Source organism: Misgurnus anguillicaudatus, chromosome 20 (assembly GCF_027580225.2).
Source record: "Misgurnus anguillicaudatus chromosome 20, ASM2758022v2, whole genome shotgun sequence".
NCBI lineage: Eukaryota > Metazoa > Chordata > Actinopteri > Cypriniformes > Cobitidae > Misgurnus > Misgurnus anguillicaudatus.
This window is the reverse complement of record NC_073356.2, coordinates 29472717-29495000: the sequence shown is the minus strand read 5'-3', so window position 1 is coordinate 29495000 and position 22284 is coordinate 29472717. Positions and strand designations below refer to the sequence as shown.

The following is a 22284-nucleotide window of genomic DNA, read 5'->3' as shown; positions in this document are numbered from 1 at the left end:
AATGTACCAAGCAAATAAATATTAAATTAGTTATTGATTTATGATTGTCTGTTGCCAAATCATTGATTACTGATCATTTCACAGCTTTTGCACAGCAATCCAGGGTTAATCCTGTAAGCTTTAGAGCAGGGTTTTAGGGTGGGGCGATATATTGAATATTGGTAATATATTCAGCTTTTCCCAGCGGGACACAGGATGAGACAATACACTGCCAAAAATGACTTTCTTAGTATTTTAATATACAATTTAAGTGAATTTGTGCTTAAAACAAGCAAAAAATAAATAAATCTGCCAATGGGATAAGAAATGTTTTATTTTTGCTTACCCAATTGGCAGATTTTTTTGCATGTTTTAAGCACAAATTCACTTAAAGGAATATTCCATTTTCTTAAAAGAAAAATCCAGATTATATACTCACCACCATGTCATCCAAAATGTTGATGTCTTTCTTTGTTCATTCAAGAAGAAATTATGTTTTTTGAGGAAAACACTGCAGGATTTTTCTAATTTTAATGGACTTTAATAGAGCCCAACATGTAACACTTAACTCAACACTTAACAGTTTTCTTCAACGGAGTTTCAAAGGACTATAAACGATCCCAAAAATAGCATAAGGGTCTTATCTAGCGAAACGATTATCATTTTTGACAAGAAAAATAAAAAATATCCACTTTTAAAGCACAACTTCTCGTCTAGATCCGGTCGTGATGCGCCAGCGCGACCCCACGTAATACGTCATGACGTCAAGAGGTCACAGAGGACGAACGCAAAACTCCGCCCCAGTGTTTACAAATGTGTTGAAAGAGGACCGTTCCTATGTTGTTGTATGTCAACTGATACTAATTAATGTCTTTGTGTCAGTTTATTGTTTACAATGGTCCGCAATTGTGCGTTTTATATATGTAACACGTGACCTCTCTACGTCACTACGCATTTACGTTAGGTCGCGCTGGACCGGATCTAGACAAAAAAGTTGTGGTCTAAAAGTGGATATTTTTTATTTTTCTTGTCAAAAATGACAATCGTTTCGCTAGATAAGACCCTTATGCCTCGTTTGGGATCGTTTATAGTCCGTTGAAACTCCGTTTAAAAAAACTGTTAAAGGAATAGTCTACTCATTTTCAATATTAAAGTATGTTATTGCCTTGGCTGGGAGTTGTTGATGCATCCCTCCATCATCCGTGCGCGTGCACATAAGCGCTGGAGCGTGCTGCGACGCCTCGATAGCATCTAGCCCAGCCCCATCCATTCAACGGCACCATCCAGAGACAAAGCCAGAAGTGACCAAACACATCAACGCTTCCCCCACTCAAGACGAGCAGCCACACAAGCAAGTTTGGTGGTACAAAACAAAACGCAGCGCCCTTCCAAGCTTTTTTTTTTTCCCAAGCGGATTTAAAAGAGGAACTACACTGTATGGCGCAACAGCACCCTTGGGAGTACTTCGACTCGGCGCAGTAACACCCTCCCTCTCCCATTATGAGAGTGAGAAGGGGAGCAGACTTTTCAGGCGAGTCGAAGTACTCCCAAAAGTGCTATTACGCCATACAATATAGTTCCTCTCTTAAATCCGCTTAGAAAAGCGCTACGTTTTATTTTGTACCACCAAACTTGCTCGTATAACTACTCGTCTTAAATAGGAAAAACGTTGATGTGTTTGGTCACTTCTAACTTTATCTCTAAATGGTACCATTGAATGAATGGGGCTAAGCTAAATGCTATCGAAGCGTCGCAGCGCGCTCCAGCGCTTACGTGAACGCACACAGATGATAGAGGGATGTATCAACAATTCTTTGTTAAGGTAATAACATATTTTAATATTGAAAATGAGTAGACTATTCCTTTAAGGGACTTTGGCATTACTTTCAATTGCGTGCATTTCTGACTACACAAAGACAAATTTAGCATAGTTTCTGTCGTCATAGTTTTCGTGAATAGCATGTTTACCTGGCCATTCACAAAAACTATGACATAAATTAATCGGCAACAAAATTAACGCAGATTGTATGACTGACCTTGATGGTGTCGACAGCCTGTGTATAGGAGTGAGGACCGTTCAGCAGGCTTACACCAACTGGTTTACTTTCACTGTACGATGGAGAGGGCGAGCTGGGCGGCAGAGTCATCAACCCCAGAAGGCTGGACCCATTGTCCTTACTGTTATGACAGGAGGAAGAGTAGCATTTAGAGTAATTTTTTTAAAGTGCAGTTTAGCAGCTTTAATAGAAAACAATGAATTTTAAAATCATAGTCTGTTTTATTTATATAGTGATTTTTTGCACACTGTTACGTTGCACCTTTCCAGAAAAATATGGCCATACAAATAAATAAACAAACAAATAAATAAATAAATATGTACACATAAATAAATAAATAAATAAATATATTTATCTGTGTATATCACAAATGTATATACACATGTAAACATTTCTTAAATATATACATGCATGTGCTTGCATTTATTTATACAAAGTTATTACACACAGTTCACATACATATATGATGTAAACAAACTTTTATTCTGCTATGATTAATCGCGATTAATCGTTATGCATCCCTAGGCCATACTGCTTTTAACTGCTCTTACTGAGCCGTTAAAAGCAAAATACCTCAATATTTATGTCCTTATGTGGTTAGTGAATAGAATGAAATGGTGTAGAATAAAATAAACCAATACTCACGGCTGATTTGTTGAGGAATTTAAGGAGGATTGGCTGTTTTGTGATTGGCTGACACTGGTGAGGGCTGAGTCTGATGTGCTGTCCGCTACCACGGCACTATAACCTGAAAAACGCATCAATGTAACTATTTTAGTCCTTTCTTCCAATATTACATGATTAAAGAAAAAAAAGAAAAAAAATTACAGATTGCAGCTTTATATATATACAAATTTTTATGTTTCTTTTTAATGAACAGATGTCCTGATCTTACTTGTACCACCATTTTGTTTCGGTCCACTAGGCGGCTGAGGTAACACTCCACTTCCCATAGCCGATGAGCTTGTAGTCCCAGAGGTCCCTATGTTGCTTCCTATTACTCCAATATTGCTCCCTGGTGTCAGTCCTCCTCCCACAGGGCTAAGACCCACCAGAGGCTCCACAACAGACTGTGTCGACCCGAGACCGAAAACACCAGACCCTGAGCCCAAGAGGTTTGTGGATCCCAGACTTCCATTGGGGCCCAATGAGGTTACAAGTCCACTGGAGCTGGAGCTACTAACATTCGATCCGAGAGACCCCGACAGCCCACCGCTAACTGAACCCGCTGCTGCCGCTTGCGCGTAAGGTGTAGATCCGCTCAAAAACCCAGCCATGCTGCTTAAGGATGCCGGCATCCCTGAAAGGGCCAGGCTGGGGATCTGGTTCGCAACGCTCGTTGTTGTTGTAACCTTTCCCAGGCCCAAAACAGAGGTGGAACCCAACATAGGTTGGCTTTGGGAGATGGGCGTTTGAGGGCTGGGTATGCTGGTTGTGGGCGGTGAGGTGGAGATGGGTGTTGGGAGTAAGATACTGTTGATGGAGACTGAGCTTGTGCTGGACTGGGAGGGGGTTTTGGGCTGGTGCTGATGTTGGGTTTGCTGTGATAGTTGCTGGGTTGCTGAACTGTAGCTGCTAGAGTTTGGAGGAGAGACTCCCATGTTGACCCCTGATATTGAGCTTCCACAGCTGGTGATGGTTGCCATTGAGATCGAAGAGTTTGAAGAGGCTCCCGAGGATGACGATAATGAGGATGAGGAGGATAGCGATGAAGATGGATTTCCATTCTTGACAGGTGACTGCAATAAGAGAGGATTTGTCAGTTCCAAAAGTACACAAATCTGAACACTGTTAGAGCCCGACCACACGGAGATGCGTTTAGCTGTATGCGTAAAACATCTGTATCGTAACAATCGCAATTTTATGAAACCAGGTCCCAAAGTGAATCATTCTTAAAATGACACCCTTGCGTTTTGTGTGTACAGTCAATCCATGTATTTTGTCAAATGATGATGTCATGTTTCGAAAAAACATTCTGCTCCTTTGCTTGTAGGGTGAGAAACAAATGATTATGGACAACAATTATACGCATGCTCCAAGTTGTCTTCTCCGTTTTTAGTGCATCTCTCTGTGCATTTCTTGATATGACGCCAATTTTACAGACTTTTTTAGAATGAGGAAAAAGAGATTGGATAGGAAAAAAAGCTCTGGCTTTGTTGTTGAATCTGGCCGTACCACTTTCAGCATAGCTCAGCACAATCCACTGAATCTGACCAGAACACCAGCATCGCGCCTGAAAAATAAGAGTTTCGATATTTTTCCTATTTAAAACTTGACTCTTCTGTAGTTACATCGTGTATTATGACCGAAAGAATTTAAAAGTTGTGATTTTTTTTGGCCAATATGGCTAGGAACTATACTCTCATTCTGGCGTAATAATCAAGGACTTTGCTGCCGTAACAAGGCTGCAGTAGGCGCAATGATATTATGTAGTACCCAAATAGTCCCCTTAGTATCTTTCAATAGACGGTTTCAGCAGTAGCAACATAAACAAGCGGCTGTCGCGTTCCACACATAACTTCCGGTAAACTCCGCTAATAATAAATGACCACAAAGTACTTTAAACGTAGTTTATTTATATAACAAGCAAAAAAAAAACACATAGATTACCTAGGAAACCAAAACATTTTCGACGAGGCATTTGTTCAAGAGACTATGTTTAGCAACTAGTCAGACCATTAAAAAAACGAAACCGGAAGTAAAGTTCGGATCCAGACGTGTATCACGTGCGTCCGATGAAACCGTCTATAGCAGGGGACTATTTTCAGGCACTACGTAATATCATTGCGCATCCTGCAGCCATGTTACGGCAGCAAAGTCCTTGATTATTACGCCAAAATGAGAGTATAGTCAACTTTTAATTTTTTTGTGGGTCTTAGTACACAATGTAACTAGAGAAGAGTCAAGTTTTAAATAGAAAAAATATCCATAATTTTTGGGGTTTTTTTAGTCACGATGCTAATGGTCTAATCAGATTCAATGGATTGTGCTAAGCTATGCTAAAAGTGGTACCGCCAAACCCTGAGATCAGCTGAATGGATTCCAAAACTGTAAAAATCAAATGTTTAACTCTAGGGGAGCTAGAAAATGAGCATTTTTTTTTTAAAGTGGAGTGTCTCTTTAACAGAACATATTTTTTCTCACCTGACTAATTTCGCTGTCTGTCGAACGACCTCTTTTCTTTTCATCTTCCGAATTCTCAAATGGCACAAGTAAGGAAAACAGAACAAAGATAAATGTACAATAATAAGTTCTGAATGATACAAAAACACTTATATCAGTTTGTTTACACAGTCAGAATAACTTAATATGTATCATACTGTTAAGTACCACAGAAAACAATTTGTACTCATCTCTCGGTTTGTAAAAACAAAAAAAGAGAAAAAGCAGCTTACCGTAGTGCAAGTAGCTGGTGAGACAGGGATGGGGGAAGAGGATGTCGTGGAGGTCGGCGTAGAACTGGAGTGTAGGAAAAGTTCATCGTCCATGTTGCCTGGCGGAGATGTGGCCACTACTGGCTGGGCTGGATGGGGGAAAATATTTATGATCGAGAACAGAACACTCAATGCAATCCTGGCACGCAAAAACAAAAACGTACTTATCTCCTCCATATCAATGTCATCGTATATGAACTCGTTCTCTTCAAAGTCTGGGTCCTGAGAAGAATCAAGGTAGTATTCTACATCGTCTTTAATCTTGCGGATAGCGTCCACCTGTATCGAATCGTTGTCCAGCATTCTCAGGATAGTCTCGAGCATGCGAATGTGAAACCGGTGCCGCTCGATCATTCGTTTTAACTCCTCGATCCGATCCTGCTTCTGAGGTCACAGCACGGAAAAAAGAAATGTAATTGTGCATGTTGTGCTCCAAATTATGTCATTTGATGAGTAAAACAGATAATAATGGGATTTTAAAAGCACAATATGTAATTCTCAGGGTACTAGAGGTTGCACAACAACAATGGGCGCAGCAGTTCGATAACATTGTTAAAGATGGAACGACGGGAGTTGTAGTAGCGTCGATAGGAATCGATCTGACAGGACTCACAAATCTTGTGCATTGATGATGTAATGAAATAAAAATTTATAAAGTAACATTATTATTAGTTTCTCTGCCAACTGCATGAGTCCAGAGCAGCCTTTTATGCGTCAATTCTGAGTGTAAAAGAAATGTCATGCACGCATGAACAAAACTGCGAGAAAGCTGGTTAAGGTGTTTACCCCGATTTCGTGTTGCATGTAATCAGCAAAAAACTTCCTGTGCCGATCATTTTTTGCTTACGCCGTTTATGGGCTTTCCCCAATAAAAAAAAAATGTTTTTTTGTGTTTACATGACCCCACACATTATCAGTTTATTAAGCATGATCGGCGCAAGACGATTGGCACTTTTTTAATATATTGTAATAGAAAAGTAACTGACCTCTTTATCTCCTTTTTTCTTCTTGGTCTGGACAGACAGTGACTCTACCTCACTCTCAAACTGATCCACTTGCATGTTCAAAGTGTCGATCATGCTCTGAAGCAAACAAAAGTACAAATCAGAAGTGTGGCATCATAAATTATGCAAAACAGGACATAATACCATTGGTTCGAGACAGGGATCATGCTAAGAACGTCATGAAATCTTTCAATTACACGTTGACTTACCGTTAGCCACTGCCCGATCTCTTCTTTCTCTTTTTGTGCAGGATCAACTTTCTGAGCAAGACCGAGTCCCTCTTTAGAGTACGCTTTCGTTTTGGTCTCCCGTTCTACAATTTTAAAACGCTCCATTTGCTGAAAGAAACAGAAAGCCCATCTTAAATTGCAGTTAAAAGTACCTGCGATGAGGGGTGCCCACTAAGACCATCTATCATCATTACTCTGTGAAATAGCCTAATCACACAAACTTCATTCAGGCCTGAATTTTAGTAAAACCCTTGCCTTTGTATAATGACAAAACTGAGCACATGTCTGCTTATTTAAATTTAGAAATAGCATTGATTTCTGATTTAATGCAGTGTTTTATCTTTACAGTTTTATCCTTATACTTCTCTCAGGTCCCAAAATGCATAAAAATGTCTTACATGTACCTCCCACATAACCAAAACTCATAAAATTCCTAGTGTACTTCATACACTAAAATCAAATTTAAAGTTAAACTGGCATTATTCTTGAGTTTGATGTCCTTCTGTTTCAACAAACAGGAAGGTCACCAACTTACCGTTTCTATGAGTTTTCGGTTTTCTACTAGCTGTTTTTTGTCTTTGATCTCATTGGAGGCGACCCACGTCTTAATCTGGTCTCGAAGCCGCTGCAGAATCAAAACAGGCAGATGTAGACAGAACATAAAAAGAAAATGAAAAAGAGTCGGACGCCTGAAATCAAGCATGCATAGACTCATCCTGTGGAGTCAAGCGCAATGGACACGCGCACATGTCCCCTACGCTTTGGAAAAGCCAATGCTTTTAAATTATTTTTTTGTCACCTGTGGTACAAACACACTTAACTGTACTCGTTCACTTATATGCTATCTAAGGAAAATCTCACCTGTAATTTTTTTATTTCTTTCTTGAGGTCTGCTTCATATTTTTCTTTTTGGTTGGCATTGGCTGCATTGTGGAGCTGATGGACAAAGCACAGACCAAAAAAATTATCATTTCTAGAGATGGTGGGGAAAGGTTGGCTCGGGTGTCTAATATTGAAGTCGTAAAACATTGAGGGTTTTCAAAAGAGTGCAAAGTCTTGAAGAGGTAAGCAAATAGGTCAAATTATTACACAAAAATGTCTAGATGGTTTTGCAGGCAGGCAAATACACACCTGGACCAGCTAACCTCATTTTCCAAGATAAACCATAAAGAGATACAGCGTGCACATTTCTGTGTACTTAATCAGAAAGAAATGGAAAAAGTGGCTAGCGTCCTAAAGTGCTTTTTAAAAAAATGAAATCTTTACATGTAGGTAGTTTTTGTCATATTTATTACATTATTTAAATTCACTCACTGTGGCAAAGAGATTCAAAGTCCTATTTTGGTGTGTGTTGTGGTTTTAATGAAAATGCTGAGCAAGGTTGTTGTTGTGGCGGTGTGCGTTTTAGCGTGTAAACTGCTTTACCTTGCAAAAGTTTAATAGTGGCTACACGGAGCGTTTTTTACTTTTAAATGTGGTTTTAACCATTCATCTAAATACTGATCAGTTCACTTTCATGTGTCTGGAAAGGGGTTGATGTACACTACATTTCATGTCATAAAATGTGATATTGAACACGATACAAGAATGCAACATATCAGTTCCTTACCTTTTTCCAAACGTCTTCAAACTGCTCTACACCTTCTGCAACTTTCTTTAAACATCTGTCTATTTCACCTGTAGACAGAGAAGTACAACTTTAGTAAATGACATACGATGACAGGCCAGGTACATTATAATACAGCAGTTTAGGATCATGTAATTTACAATCTTCCATGAAGGCCAATAAAGATATCAGCTTCATGAGTGTGGAAAAACTCCAATATTAGACACGAACTGAAGGTTTTCTCATACGCAATTACCTTGAAGTTTCCTTTTATCAGCCATGACGTCTCGACTATGATGTTTTCTTCATGCCTTCTTTTACTGAAATAAATAAATAAATAAATAAATAAAACCGTACATAAATGAGACACTATGCTCTATTTCCAGTCAATTATGTATACATACACAATGCATACATATAAACATTACATACAGTGCAGATTTGTGACTGTGAATGTAAAATTCAGACTGAAGATTAATAATCAAATTCTGAGATTAGTTTGATTAAAATGATTCATTTCACATGACCTTACTCAGTCAATATTAAAGATATCAAGATTATAATTTCACAGAATGTTCTTTACATTATGTAGGAAGAGTTTATGTAAAAAATGCCTTAGATACACACACTGGGATGTAAACAAAAACTAGGGTAAAATTCCATGGAAAATAATTACATGCTATTTCGGTCTCACTTTAGACCATGCATTACTTGGTAAAGACTTACAACAATGCATTATTGACATGTCTATAGGGCTCATTGTTCATCCCACTTTGTTTAATAACAAACACAAATAAACATGTTAGGCACACCATTCATTTTCACTGTATTGACAACAGAGGAGCAGCAATATTATTATGTATCACGTGTTTTAAAGTGTTTGCAATGCAGAATTTTTTTTCATTTGCGAGTAAACTATTTTTTTAACCCCGGATGAGTGTGATTCATGTCTTTAGCAAACAGAAAAAGCTTTTGATGTATGCCACCAAAATCTGTCTTTGAAGCCCTACATGTATAAATGTTTAAACAGCTTCTTTAGTCCTATTTAAAGGACTATGATGCAGTTTCCCAGACAGGGCTTATCCTAGTCCCAGACTAAAATGCATGTTTGAGCTGCCTTATTTTGAAAACGTGACATATTTTAACATAAAAACATACCATTAGTTTGTCTTAAGATGAACACCAGTATTGTTTTTTGTAAGGTAAGTTTGTAAAAACGACTTAAATGTCCTAATATAACCAAGGCCTAGTTCTGGATTAATCTAAACCCTGAGAAACTGCCCCTAGCATTTACACACACACACACACCTCTTTGGTACTGCACTTATGAAACAGCATTTAAATATCTACTTACTTAAAGACACGTTTGCCTATATGCTACCATAAAATACATTTCTACTCTCTCGAAAAAATGGATACTGTCTAACAAGTGCGGCAAGTGTCAGTCCAGTCAGAATTTTCATAAATCTAAATTTCGTTTGGCACCATTTTCTAAAGCATTTATGCACCTCGATACAGACTAATATATGTAGTTTAAGCCATCAGTACACATGTGGCAGTTGTTCAAAAGCAGTCACGAAGTGAACCTACCCTAAATATTGTTAAATGTACACATGCTGTCACCTACACGTCAATCAAAGTTCTCTGACACATAGTCTCGCGCATCCACTGAATTCTCGCAACAATGTGGCGCGTGCAAACACAACAGCTGATAGTTCAAGACCATATGTTAGCTATCATGTACCATGCATTGTATATCCAGTCTTAAGTTAACGTTAAACCCCCAATCTCACAGCCCCGATGATGAGCGCTCAGTAAAGCAGTTGGATGTTTAAATGGTGATGGATATGAACCAGAGCCGCTGTCTGCATGCATGTGGATACTCTTATTGATCTGTTATACGGTTATACTACTTTTTCTGCTCTGATGATATACTACGATCACTTCAGAAGAGTTAGAAAGCTCGCGACCCATTCAGGTCTGCCGTGAACGCGACCGGCTCGAGCTTTTTGGCTTGGATACAAATTGGACGGGAAAGAGAAAAAAGAGGCACGTAATATAAACGACGCTTTCACGACGCAAGGATGCTTTACCTTATTTCCTCGAGTTTCACTCTTCCTCTTAATATTCCTTTCGGCTCCGGCGCAATTTTCCAACTTTTTACGCTATATTTTTATTTCCTATTATTTCTATTCGCCAAACAATCACTTCGCGCATCAAAGATGGCCACCAGGAACACCTCCTCCGCTGGTGCGCTGAAGGCGTGTGGACACGCCTACTGGCGCGCCATTGGGTGCCGCTCGACAGCGCTAATGTATCATTGGATAAGAGCAGCTGTCGATCCGTTTCCACTGCTTGACAGTTTCCGTGCATATCGGGTGATGGTTGGTGTAAATGGAAAGGTTAAAGGTGTACCGGGATGTCTTAAAATTATCCGACGTAATTTATGGCCTTTGATAAATAGTAACTGTAAAGATTTAAAGTCTATTTAATATCCGTCTTCGATTAATGACTTGTTTTATGAACATAAATCTGTTCTCATCAAAAGAAAAGTAAGAGCTGCAGTTATTTCAAAACACTTAACGTAAGCGTTTCAAGACAGTCTGCTTCTGGTGGTTTTGTATACTCAAATAAATATAAATTATTTATTTATAGATTTGTTTATATTAAATACTCCCCCTTTTATATACATAAAACCTAATGTATATTTGCTTATAACCTTAAAAAGTTAAATGCCATGAATCTTAAAACTGTGAGAGACCATAGTTTTCTTTATGTTAATATTTATATATTAAATAATTACACAAGCTTAGCACTCTGAATTGATAAAACTGTAAAAAAAAGACATACAGGCAAACCTTTATAATTCATATTTTTTATGTCCAATCCAATGTCTTTACCTGAGCAGGTAATGTAGGCTGTGCTGCTGTCATCATAACATTTTGAAACTATCTGAAAAAGTAAATAGCTTTTTTGTAAATGTGATATATTTAAAAATGTAAAACGATCCATTAAAGACTCTACATAGTTGTAAAAGCATTTTACTATTGTTTGCATAAAAAATCAAGACATTTCCAAAAGTATTTAGTGAACAGAGAATATGGCATATCAACACATTACTATCATCTTGACAAAATAAAGGCCTCTTTAGTTGTGTATTCCTATGTTTGTTACTACACCTGATACTAAAACCACTAACACGTGATAAGATTAAAATCAGTAGACAAGTGTCTGTATGCAGCATTATGCTGGACGGCAGTGATAAAACCTTCAGAGAGAGAATGAGTTAAACTTTTGTTTCTAGTTTATAAAGGTCCTCAACCATCACAGTTATTTCTGAGCATCTGAATAAGTTTCATTTTAATCTGATTTGCTGAAGTCTAAATCATATTCCACTAAACTTTTTAGTACATCCAGTAAGTTTTAAACCAAATAAGCATCACAGGTTTGGGATCACATTAAACCCATATTTTAATTGGTACTTAAATGAAAATCATTCAACAATCTATCATTATTCATAGACACTTGTATTGTGAACTGCTGATTGTAGCACTTAAGATGTTTCTGGGATGGTCCTTTAGTAACTTATATAATTGAATATATAAGCTGATTTGTGCTAGAATACTTAAAAAGCAATAAGCAGCATAAGATATAAAGATGGCATACAGTGTTATAGAAAGAAAATTATGTATATTCCAGTAAGATTGCGACGTATTGATCCAGTCATTTGATTAGCCACTAAAACAATTATTACAAAACAAAAACACAAAAATGCTACATTGCTCCTCTTTAAACAGAATAGCATGCAATGGTACAGTGCATCTAAAGCCACTCAAACCCAGAGAGACAAGATTTATACTTCCAATAGTTTTATTATCAAAAGTGGCCTATTATACTGAAAATCACACATAGAAACACAAATGCTTCCACACAGGACACGTGTCATCACCAAATGAGATGGTGATTACAAATGGAAGAGACCAAATGAGTGTAAGCAAAGACAAAACCAACAACTTTATACCAAAAAACAAGATTTGGGACAGTCTAATTACTGAAGATATGAACTGCGAGAAGCTACAGAATGGGAGGGAGATGCGGCGAGATGACCAACAGAGAATACAAAGTGAAAAAGATCGATCAGTGGGTTACAATTCAAAGTAAGGAATAAAAAGGGATAAAATCAAGGTAGGGGGCCAAATCATGACATCTTTATTTGGATTACCTGTCTAAATATGACTGTGGTAATGCCAAATGTTCATCTGTTTTTGAAATGTAACCTTGGTGCTTTTCTCTGTTGGTCAGAAACGTCACAATCTTACATTTTTCTTTCAGTATACAATTAAAAAAGAGTGACAGTTTTATTAACAGAATAATAAGCTATCTCCCGCTAATGTCCTTAAAATACAAACAAAAGCAAAAGAAAAAAACCCTCCCATAAATGCTCACGAATTTTCTTTTAATTTAACTCTCAAAACGAAAAATATAACTGTCGCCTTTTGGCTTATTTATGAGTACAAAAATGTTCCCCCTTCATCATCTCTGCCTCAATTTCTTTCTTTATGAGCTAACATCACATAGCTGGTATTTCATCCCCTTTCTTCCTCATGCCTCTACCAGAAGTCTCGGCGGTGGTAGGCATCTGGATCGCAGTATTTGGTCACCACCACCCGGTTGGCGAATTTTCTCCCTGTTAAGCCCTGCATGGCTTTCTGGGAGTCGAAAACGGACATGAACTCCACAAAGATCTGGAGAATAAAACAGCGTAGCAAGTTAACAGCAAGTGTTGACATAATTGTATCCATCACATTGTAAGCCAGACCCCTTACCTTTCCAGTTCCAGGGACCTCTAGTCCATCAACAGGTCGAGGGATCTCTATGCTTTTGACCTGGCCGTATTTGGAGCATTCTTCCTTGACATCCTCCACGATCTCTTCGTACTCCTCATCATCCAGCAACTCCTCCGGAGCCACCATGTTCATCAGGCAGAGGACCTCTGTGGGTGAACCACCCATCTGCACCATGGGGTTGCTTATCATTCCTGGGACTTGCAACGTCACTGGAGTCTCATTGATACTCATCATTGTGGACGATTAGTACAGAAGATTAAAAATGCCCTGAGAATAAGAGTTCATAATAGTTCAATTCCCATGAATCTTACCATTGTGGCATTCTTGGCTCCTACACTTGCCCTCTGAACCAGCAGCTTTTTATCTGCCAACTGCATACCGTTCAGTCCTGCAATAGCCTGCAAAAATATAAGAAGATTAACTCGAGGGTCAAGGATATTAAAATGCACAGACATGGAGGAAAAACAGATCTTGCCAACTCACCTGATCATTTACATTAACATCCACATATTCACAGAAGGCATAGCCCTTTGAGAGTCCTGTTGCACTGTCTTTCACCAAATTAAAGGCTTTGAGAGGTCCAAAAGAGGTCAACAGCTCTTTAACCTAGAGTGATAAAAGCTTTCTTTGAAACTAATGTGGGTTCAACTTTATATAATTTAATACTTAAGTAGTGAAGGAAAAATTTGTGTGTGCGCGAGTAAACTTCAAACCAACCTGGTCGTCGCTGAGATAGTTTGGCAAGCCTCCAATGAAAAGCTTGTGAATCGAGTCTGGTACAACAGTGGACACCACACCTGTGAAACATACAAAAAGTGAAAGTACATTTATTAACAAACAAACAATGGGCTAACACAAGCTAATAATAGACTACGATACTAACATGAGTTCAAAAAAACAAGAGAAAGTATGTTTGCCAACAGAATTATATATTTTTAGGTTCAAGTTTAATTTAAAATGTAATGCATCACATACTCGCGCTGCCACCCTTCAGAGGTCTCCCCTGTACTGTTCTGCATGTCATGTTTCTTGTCTGAGATTTCTGAAAATAGAGGGTATAAAAAAATACCTGGCACGTATACGCTGGGGTTCTCGCTCATGCCAGGTAAAGGCTGATAATCGTGTGGCCGGCGAATCTTTAAACTTTGTCCTTGGAAGATGATGCCATCAAACGCCATGGCCTGTGTGGTCTCATCCACTGATCGGAACTCAAGGACAGATAGCAAGAAAATAGTTAAGAACCAAGCCCTCGATTTCTGAATTGCAGTGATAATGTAATATTTACAGTGTTTACATACCTCAAGGAAAGCAAAGTTTTTGTCTTGGTTAATCTGAACGGCCAGGACAGGATTGCCCGGAGCCTGAGTCAGCCCGCCAAGCCTCATCTGAGCATTGAAAAAGTCCATCATCGATTCCTAAAGAAGAGGAGGAGCAATAATTCAGTTTATGTCTTAGTCCTATATACAAACCAATCAAACACGATATAAGGTCAGAAACTCACTACATTTAAAACTGATCAAAATTTTGAGATATACAATAAGGCAACATTAATGGATTGGACACACTTGAATGAGCATAAAAATAATGCTAAATGCATAAGCTTGAAATTGTGCTAAAGTTTTTAATTAAAAGAAAACTGTAATTTTTATATTATAAGAAACTAAATAATAAGGTTAATATAAATGACAAGACTTTTAAGGGTTTATTTGTCTTAAAGTACAAATATGTATAATAAAACAATCTGTGCCAATGTTCTCTGTAAAAGCCCTTCACAGTCATTTTAATATGTAAATAGCGTTCATTCAACACACCTCTGTGATGCCAAATGGGATGTTGCCAACGTAAAGTCTGCGAGCCTGGCGAGTCATTTGACTGCCCACTACAGGCACTGGGGTCGGCGTCACTGCCAGGCCGTCCGGGGTCATGGTTGGCAGTAAGGCAGTGGCAGGGATCTGACCAGCCGCTGAGAAAAAGAGAGAGAGGACAGCCGTTAGACATAAAAGATCAGTAAATAATAAAATAAAAAAAGAGAAAGCAAGCGGATAAGTATTGCATGTCATGACCCTCACCTTGCATGGCTTTGTACTGCAAGGGTGTAATATGCTCAAAGCCTGGAGGTGGCACATCCCAGTACTTCTTAATTTTAATCTTCTTTTTCTCACGGTGAGGTGAACGACTGAAATAACAAAAGTGTCCGAAAACCAGAGAAAGACATACAAAAACATTATAAAACCTGTACATAAAAATATACATTCATTAATGTTATGCATTTATTATGGCATGACATCATTGCTTGTTATTTAGCCATAGGATTCATATTCTGCTTTTATTTAGAACTAAAGGGCAATAAACAAAAATCGAAATGAACACGCATAATTTTTTAATACATAGAAAGTTAAATGTATAAATTTAAAAAAAATATCAATCAACCAAAATAAATGTAACAAATTGCCCATTGCCTTTCTTTAGCGGAGCAAAATGTCAATTTTTACAGTAGTGACTATTTTCCAATTTCAATGCATTTCCTTCACAAAGTCAATTTGTTATGTACATATTTTTTTTTTGGCAAAATAATCCAGATGCTAATAACGTCATGTAGATGCCCTTCTGCAGTATTACCTGACATTCTCTTGGGGTTGGTTCTGTGTATGATCACTGAAATGACATTTAAGAACAGGGTATGACACAAAGCTACTTCACACAGTAGCTTAAACCTCAGCACACAAACTTTAGATATTTAACATTTGAATGTGTTAAAAGAGCAAAGATTAACGATTGTACTGCTTACATGAGGGTAATAACAAGGGAATTGACATTCCAACACGATCAACTTGTTTGATTCTTGGTTACTGTGCAATTAAAAGACCGTTTCAGTTTTAAAAGCCAAACTTATATTTCGTCATAATCTTTGCCTAATATAAAGCAGCAACACAGTAGCCATAACATAGAATCAAATTCAATCCGTTTTTCCACAAAAAAAATAAAAAAATCGAAAGTTGGCATTAGCCATGCAGTCACAATCCACATTCTCTCACCTGCGTCTACGACGGCGGTCTCTGCTATCACTGCGACGCTCCCTGCTTCTCCTCTCCCTGCTTCTGCTCCTCCTCTTCCTTTCTCGGCTCCGGCTGCGCGACGGACTGCGCCGGCGATGCCGGTTCTCCTTATCCCGCTCTGAGACAGAATGAAGAAAGGACAAAATAAGAGTGATCTGAAGATCCCAAGAGGAAAGTGAATAGCTGCAGGTATCTGAAGCTAAGAGGAAAGAAGCCTCGCGCTGTTCAATTTTAAACAGGAGGGGACAGAAAGCCCATTTAAGCTGAAAAAGAGATTTTGAGTGTGTGATTTTCAGATTTCACTGTGAGAAACTAGAGGACAAAAGGGAAGATTAGAAGCAAGGTTTTGTGTGTGCTTCTCATTCTGTGATACCCACCGTGACCATTTAGACTGTCACCTGCGTGAAAAAGAACGAAAGGGGTTAAAATTCAAACAATATTTAGGTTGCCAATGGAACTTAGACATATAAACACATACTGATAAAATGTTTACATTATAAAGACTGCAAGTAGCTTTAAAGTCAAATATATACATGCAAATAAATTGCTGGCTGCCTGTGGCTCCTGTTCCAAATATAAGTGTCTACTGCTTTGGAAAGGTTCAATTTTGATTTTAGTAAATTATTACACCTATATATATCAGCAGTAACCTGTTCTTCCAGATTCATGCATGTTTATAGTTTAAAGATCATTTGAATTGTACATCAAGCACACATATATGTTCGGTGCTTTCATGTTTTCATAACTCTCTTGGCTATTGTTATGACAACAAACTAACATTTCCAGCTTTTTAGTGTTATGCAAGTTCTTATTTCTCACTACTATACCTTTTAATAAACATTTAACACTCACCTTGTTTGTTTTCAGACAGCTGTCTCTCAAACTCATCAAAATCGGACATTATGCTGTTGTGAATCGACTCGGCTCCTTTAGCTAACGCGCTATTTCACTACTATATAGCCTGTATAGCCGTTTCTGTCGCACGGAAATTCAAAAGCCAGACTAAAAAGATTATAGATGTTATAAAAATATTACAAACATACACGGTTTGCTGAAAAGCAACTTAAATCGTGCACGCATATAAGTACACACTATCCTGCAGGCTGTTGTTAGCTGCTAATGCTAACTAGAACCGGGTGCAGGGTGAAAATGAAAGGTTTAAGATGGTAATACAAGTATATAAATCTTTTAGATATAACGATATATCCCTTAGTTACACCCCTTGACAGTTAATTGTTGTTAATTATCATTCTTTAGTATGTTTAAGTTCAGACCGTCTCGGCTAAATATGCTAACCGCTTATTCCGCGTTGGCGAATGCGTTGTTCGTTTCTTCACAGCCCTATTCACCAGCACTTTAAACGAGCGCTATATTGTAGTGTCTGCCCCCTATGGGCCTGGAGAAACATAGCTTTATGCTGTTTTTAATGTTCTCTATAAAATAAAGAACATTTATGATAGAAATTACTTGGGAGTTTTTTTCAAGATATGTTGGAGATCTTTAATTATACATAAGGATGTAGTTTTGAAACATACAGCTTTATAACAATACAAAAAATAGTGTATGTAAATATACACACACACAAAGGGCCATAACACTACATGCAATGTAAACTAAAATGTAGTAAATGTATAAACACCACATTAGCATTATGTAATCTCTTGTACACTCATATCAAAAATACAAATAAACAATTAGCATTGACTGGTTGAAACACAAAAACACTGTTAGTTTTCTATCATAAATAATATTTTATCAATAACAAAATTTTAATAAACAAATATATATTTGAGGTTTGCTTTAGTACCTCATGAGTAGTCATAAACAAAATGGTACCAAAAGTGTGCAGAAAACACAATTACACAAAAGTAAACAATGCCTGTGATTACAATATCACTAATGATTTAGAAAGCAGATCTATGCAGAAAATAATCTATGCTGTTGCACATTATAAAGATGAATGTTCAGGCTGATGTGCTTCTATTTGTCAAAACAAAAATATTTTGAATGATTGACTAATACAGACAAGACTTAGAAGGTCTTAAGATGATATAAGATGGTTTTCTTTTCTGAGAGTGTAGCAAATTGTAAACTTTATTTCTTACATGATCTTCAGCCCAAGTGATTTTATCAAAAAAAGATCCCAGGCGGCTCCTTATATCACTCCAAACACATACATTTGATGATATGACATTTACTTTTACCTTTAAGGTGTTAGGCAGTAACTTTTTCCAAACTTTACAATAACAAACTTTAGCATATATTAAATAATATAAAGTTACCCTTCAAATACAGTGATTGACTGTTTTTTTTTTCTATTGACTATTTTTCACTTTTTAGGATTGGCCATTTCTTTCTTGGTCAACATAATTTGAAATGAGCTCAAACATTCCAGCTGGGATCAAACAAGCTGATAAATAATATAAATATGGATTGAATCGTCAGCCATCCCATTTACAATTACAGCATTAACAAAAACAATGTTTCTTGCACCATGTGGAATTACCATCACCAAAAACTCTAAGTTGTGATTTTAACAGTTTTAACTCCAAAAGCTGAGGCAGGGATAAAAAAAGAAAAAAATATCTCTATGTTTCTCCATATTTTTCAAACCACTACCTCAATATCACAACTCCGCTTCTCACCAAAACAGGAATATGTTGTTTTCAAAATTCAGTGCCTAAACCTGTATGAAATGGGCAGCAAAAGGTTGCTCTTCTTTAAGGCCTGCACCTTTGCGTGAGAAGCCTCATCCAGAGCTTTATAACAACGCCTTGCGTAATCCAGAAGCTTCTCTTTAGATGAATCAAATTCACCAACATCTGCTACCTTCTCTGGGGCTACCAGGAGCAGCTCTGCAATAGGTGTGGTGGAGGCCACGGTGTTGCGGTCCACCCCGTGAACCTGGAATGCTCTAGACATGCTCTTCAACTTCTGATAGGTTACAAGGATCTTCTTGTAGCGAAGCAGAACACCTGCAGGGTCTTTAACTAAATAATCAAAAGTTTATGAATCAGAAGTTTAAAAAAAAAGAAGTATGAAATATCTTCTATGCCAAATATTGATGAGCCTTTGAAAAAAGATTCTCACCTCTTTGTCTCTCCATGGTCCGGGCGATACGGAAAACACGTCTTCTTTTAACTCGGTTCGGTTTACCTGTACGGCCCTTTCGGGAACTTTTACAATCTAAATCATCGTTATCATCATCTGTAACAATCTGTTCTTCTTCCAAGTAGCCGTCCTCTTCTATATACTCTTCCTCTTCAATTACTTCCTCCTCTTCTTCATCATCATCTAATAAGTTAAAAAATAATGAGCAAAGAAAGATCAAGGCTTTAAAGTAAACATATAAAACCATTACCTTTAAACTGCATTATGAAGTATTTTACAGGAGAAAATAAGATTTCAAATGTTTTTCGGATCTATTACTATTGGCTATTACTGCCGGAAACTTCAGTACATTAACAACTAAACAGCATTAAATTACACTAAGCAATACTTTATAAAGGATGCATTACCAAGTCTAAATAAATAAATTTTAAATGTCACATTAACAACATGTACATTAACTATGCACAAACCTTGCACACTGCTTTGTCTGCTGCGCTTTTTCAGCTGGTTGCGTGTAAGAATCTGGCCAGATCGTGTCATCATGGGTGTTGGAGAAGGGGTGGATGTCTTCCGAATTACAGGCTTCTGTTTGGTAGGGTGCTGTACAGCCTCTATCTGAGGGTCTGTAATTAAAGATGATAAACTTTTCATGAAACTGGATTCTAAAGCAATAATATATCCATCCATCTCAACAACATAAACCAGTTAACGTTGAAAGTTATCTAAAAATTCCACTTCACATCGTACCATTCCTCTCCTGGCTCCTGGTTGTGAAAATGAATCTGTCGAGTTGGCAGCGTAGAAAGTCCCTCTCCTCCTCCAGATCTTCGATGCGCTTCTGGAGCCAGGAATTCTTCTCTAAAGAAATCTGCAGCTGGGCGCGGAGGGTAGAAATCAAAAAGTACGGACTGCAAGCAGAAACCTGGCTCGAATCTCCTTGAAATCAACAAGAGAGTCACTGAAGCATTTTTTTAAGGCTACCTGTAGCCCTCGTAGATAATGGAAGCGATTAATAGATTAAATAAAATACGCCAAAACATGTTAAGTATTAAGTACCCTCAAAAGCTTGGCCATGCTGATTATAGAAACCAGATTCATCTAGATTGCTGTCCTCAAATGGGATGGAGATTTCATAGCCATCTTCATTCTTTAAATCTGTAACCATTAGAGAAAAAGTTACTGTTGCATCCTCATTCAAAAACAAGTCTGCAACTGTGTTGCTAACTTTGAATTGACCCTTTAATGTGGTAAATCCCACCATTGTAGTTCCTCGTGTTTCTTTGGGCATCAGTCATGATGACAATGGTGACATGGATCAGACTGGTATTCACAAACCTAAAAACAAACATAAACGATCAAAAAAACAGTTACTTGAAAGTAAGTTGAGTAAAGAAGGCAGGTGGGTAAACAGCGCAGGGCTTGTAGCAATTAACAGACGACTGACGTTAACAAGTAGTTAATTATGCATTAACGTTAACAAGCAGTTAATAAAACATTAGTTAGCTTGAATCTTTCTTCTTATTCAACAAGTGAACAGATGAGACTATTTCATACATTACAGCATATTTCTGCTAACAAGTTAAGCGTTGCAAGTACGTTTATATTCACTTTGCACGTGAGGAGATTAGTTAGTATGAAACAAACACTGACGTCCGCCAAATTGCTGCAGTTACTTTAATAACATCTTTTAAAATGTTACTAAACTTTTATACTCACAACTGCAACTTCAACCACTATGTTTTTGCTAAGCCCACAGCGTCCGCATGGTGATTGGCTCCGAGTATTTGTTTTTACGCGTATGTGCCGCTGATCTCTATTCATAAGGATCGACCGGATGATTGACAGAGGGCCGTGAGGAACCATCCGGGTCGTTTGTAAATCAGTGCCAAAGACACACGCACACCTTTTCCGGTGAAAGAATGAACCAGTACGACGTCATGCGACTGTGCGCAGACTAAACAACTTAAGATACTGTGGTATCGCGAGAGCGATTCGAAAGTTATGCTTTGTAGTTGCTCTCGCGGTACGGTGACGTCAAAGTACGATCTGTCTGAAATCAAACACGCTTTTGATTAAACTTCTAGAATAAACTGCCAATACGGTATTTTAATCGTTAATGATAGTTGTGTTATTGAGAAATTGGTGCATTTCTGTGTAAATGTTAAGAAATAATTTTCAGGATTCAATCTTTATTTTTGAATCATTTAAATAATATGCAAATATGATAAAATACAATTAAGAATTAGCAAATTAATATGTGATTTCTCACTATGTTAAATTGTAAATATTTGCTTTGTTATAAAGTTAATGTTGTTGTACTGTAACTGTAACTGTTTCGGTGACTTCTTTGTACGGTGCGATTGTGGTGGTGTCAAATATCTGGGTGGGACCGGAAGAAGTTGTAGACAGGTACAGTAGTTCGCTCCATATTTGACTCAACCACACCTGGAAAAAACAATGTTTTCCAGTTAATATACCTGGATTGAGGATAACCAAAATCAAGGTCAGTTTTGTAAATAATTCGTCTAAATAAAGAGGTCATTTAACGTCCTCTTTGTTTAATTGTTGTATAGATTGCATTGTTTATGGAGTTGAAACTCGCGCATGGTTACATGATGAGTAATAAAGTATAAGGAAGTTTAAGCGCTTTAAATAAATAGTTTAGGCTGTGCTGCTGTGTTTTCACACGCTTATGAAAGTTAACCATGGTTTAACTAGTAACCATAGTTTTGGTTTTATTTGTAGTAAAATAATTACTACAGTACCCATAGTTTGCCTGTTATATGTGTAGTAAAACTATGGTAATGCAAATTGTAATCAATCAAAATCCAAAACATGTTTACTACACTTTACTATAATTAAACCATGGTTGAGTTTTTTGGTGCAAACTTTCACTGCAAGCACCTAACGTTACATTTCACTGCAAGTTGTATCCTGTGTATAACTGTGTGTGTGACAAA

At 37.6% G+C, this 22284-nt stretch overlaps 3 protein-coding genes across 10 annotated transcripts in view; all 3 read right to left on the bottom strand.

The window, feature by feature from the left end:
• Positions 1-10579, bottom strand: part of cnot3b (CCR4-NOT transcription complex, subunit 3b) — a 14321-nt gene extending 3742 nt beyond the window's left edge. The window contains exons 1-13 of one of the 2 annotated variants that reach the window (XM_055220680.2): positions 10404-10577; positions 8567-8630; positions 8314-8381; positions 7566-7640; positions 7240-7329; positions 6684-6812; positions 6457-6552; positions 5635-5854; positions 5432-5559; positions 5181-5234; positions 2932-3775; positions 2682-2784; positions 2016-2157 (exon numbers count right to left, since the gene is read on the bottom strand). In XM_055220680.2, the coding sequence (XP_055076655.2) occupies positions 2016-2157; positions 2682-2784; positions 2932-3775; positions 5181-5234; positions 5432-5559; positions 5635-5854; positions 6457-6552; positions 6684-6812; positions 7240-7329; positions 7566-7640; positions 8314-8381; positions 8567-8591 (1974 nt within the window). In that variant the 5' untranslated portion in view covers positions 8592-8630; positions 10404-10577. Of the gene's footprint in view, positions 1-2015; positions 2158-2681; positions 2785-2931; positions 3776-5180; positions 5235-5431; positions 5855-6456; positions 6553-6683; positions 6813-7239; positions 7330-7565; positions 7641-8313; positions 8382-8566; positions 8631-10403 lie in introns of both variants that reach the window. The other variant, XM_073858477.1, reaches the window with a different exon arrangement.
• Positions 10580-11756: 1177 nt separating this feature from the next.
• Positions 11757-17565, bottom strand: u2af2b (U2 small nuclear RNA auxiliary factor 2b). Of its 4 annotated transcripts, XM_073858470.1 has the most exons (13): positions 17066-17561; positions 16591-16611; positions 16193-16331; positions 15777-15812; positions 15227-15333; positions 14969-15120; positions 14456-14572; positions 14227-14365; positions 13875-13954; positions 13641-13763; positions 13477-13555; positions 13137-13396; positions 11757-13055 (listed from the first exon to the last, which is right to left on the bottom strand). In XM_073858470.1, the coding sequence occupies exons 1-13, from the start codon at positions 17112-17114 to the stop codon at positions 12921-12923; spliced, it is 1437 nt and encodes a 478-aa protein (XP_073714571.1). In that variant the 5' UTR covers positions 17115-17561; the 3' UTR covers positions 11757-12920. The 4 variants fall into 4 exon arrangements, with proteins under 4 accessions (XP_073714571.1, XP_073714573.1, XP_073714572.1 ...); XM_073858472.1 differs by lacking the exon at positions 15777-15812 and having other exon boundaries at positions 17066-17564; XM_073858471.1 differs by lacking the exon at positions 16591-16611 and having other exon boundaries at positions 17066-17562.
• Positions 17566-17696: 131 nt separating this feature from the next.
• On the bottom strand, positions 17697-21186 carry ccdc106b (coiled-coil domain containing 106b). 4 transcript variants are annotated; one of them, XM_073858474.1, is made up of 7 exons: positions 21041-21186; positions 20583-20659; positions 20381-20479; positions 20072-20260; positions 19795-19947; positions 19304-19507; positions 17698-19203 (listed from the first exon to the last, which is right to left on the bottom strand). In XM_073858474.1, the coding sequence occupies exons 2-7, from the start codon at positions 20617-20619 to the stop codon at positions 18887-18889; spliced, it is 999 nt and encodes a 332-aa protein (XP_073714575.1). In that variant the 5' UTR covers positions 20620-20659; positions 21041-21186; the 3' UTR covers positions 17698-18886. The 4 variants fall into 4 exon arrangements, with proteins under 4 accessions (XP_055076677.2, XP_073714575.1, XP_073714577.1 ...); XM_073858476.1 differs by having other exon boundaries at positions 21029-21047; XM_073858475.1 differs by lacking the exon at positions 21041-21186 and adding an exon at positions 20921-20982.
• Between the last annotated feature and the right edge of the window lie 1098 nt (positions 21187-22284).

Coding starts and splice junctions, on each gene's coding strand:
- u2af2b (XM_073858470.1), bottom strand. CDS start 17,114: ATGTCCGATTTTGATGAGTTTGAGAGACAGCTGTCTGAAAACAAACAA. Junction 16,612..17,065: donor GCTGTCTGAAAACAAACAAG/GTGAGTGTTAAA, acceptor TTTTTCACGCAG/GTGACAGTCTAAATGGTCAC. Junction 13,556..13,640: donor ATGTTAATGTAAATGATCAG/GTGAGTTGGCAA, acceptor ATATTTTTGCAG/GCTATTGCAGGACTGAACGG.
- ccdc106b (XM_055220702.2), bottom strand. CDS start 20,673: ATGTTTGTTTTTAGGTTTGTGAATACCAGTCTGATCCATGTCACCATT. Junction 20,480..20,582: donor AAACACGAGGAACTACAATG/GTGGGATTTACC, acceptor TAATGGTTACAG/ATTTAAAGAATGAAGATGGC. Junction 19,204..19,303: donor GACCATGGAGAGACAAAGAG/GTGAGAATCTTT, acceptor TTGATTATTTAG/TTAAAGACCCTGCAGGTGTT.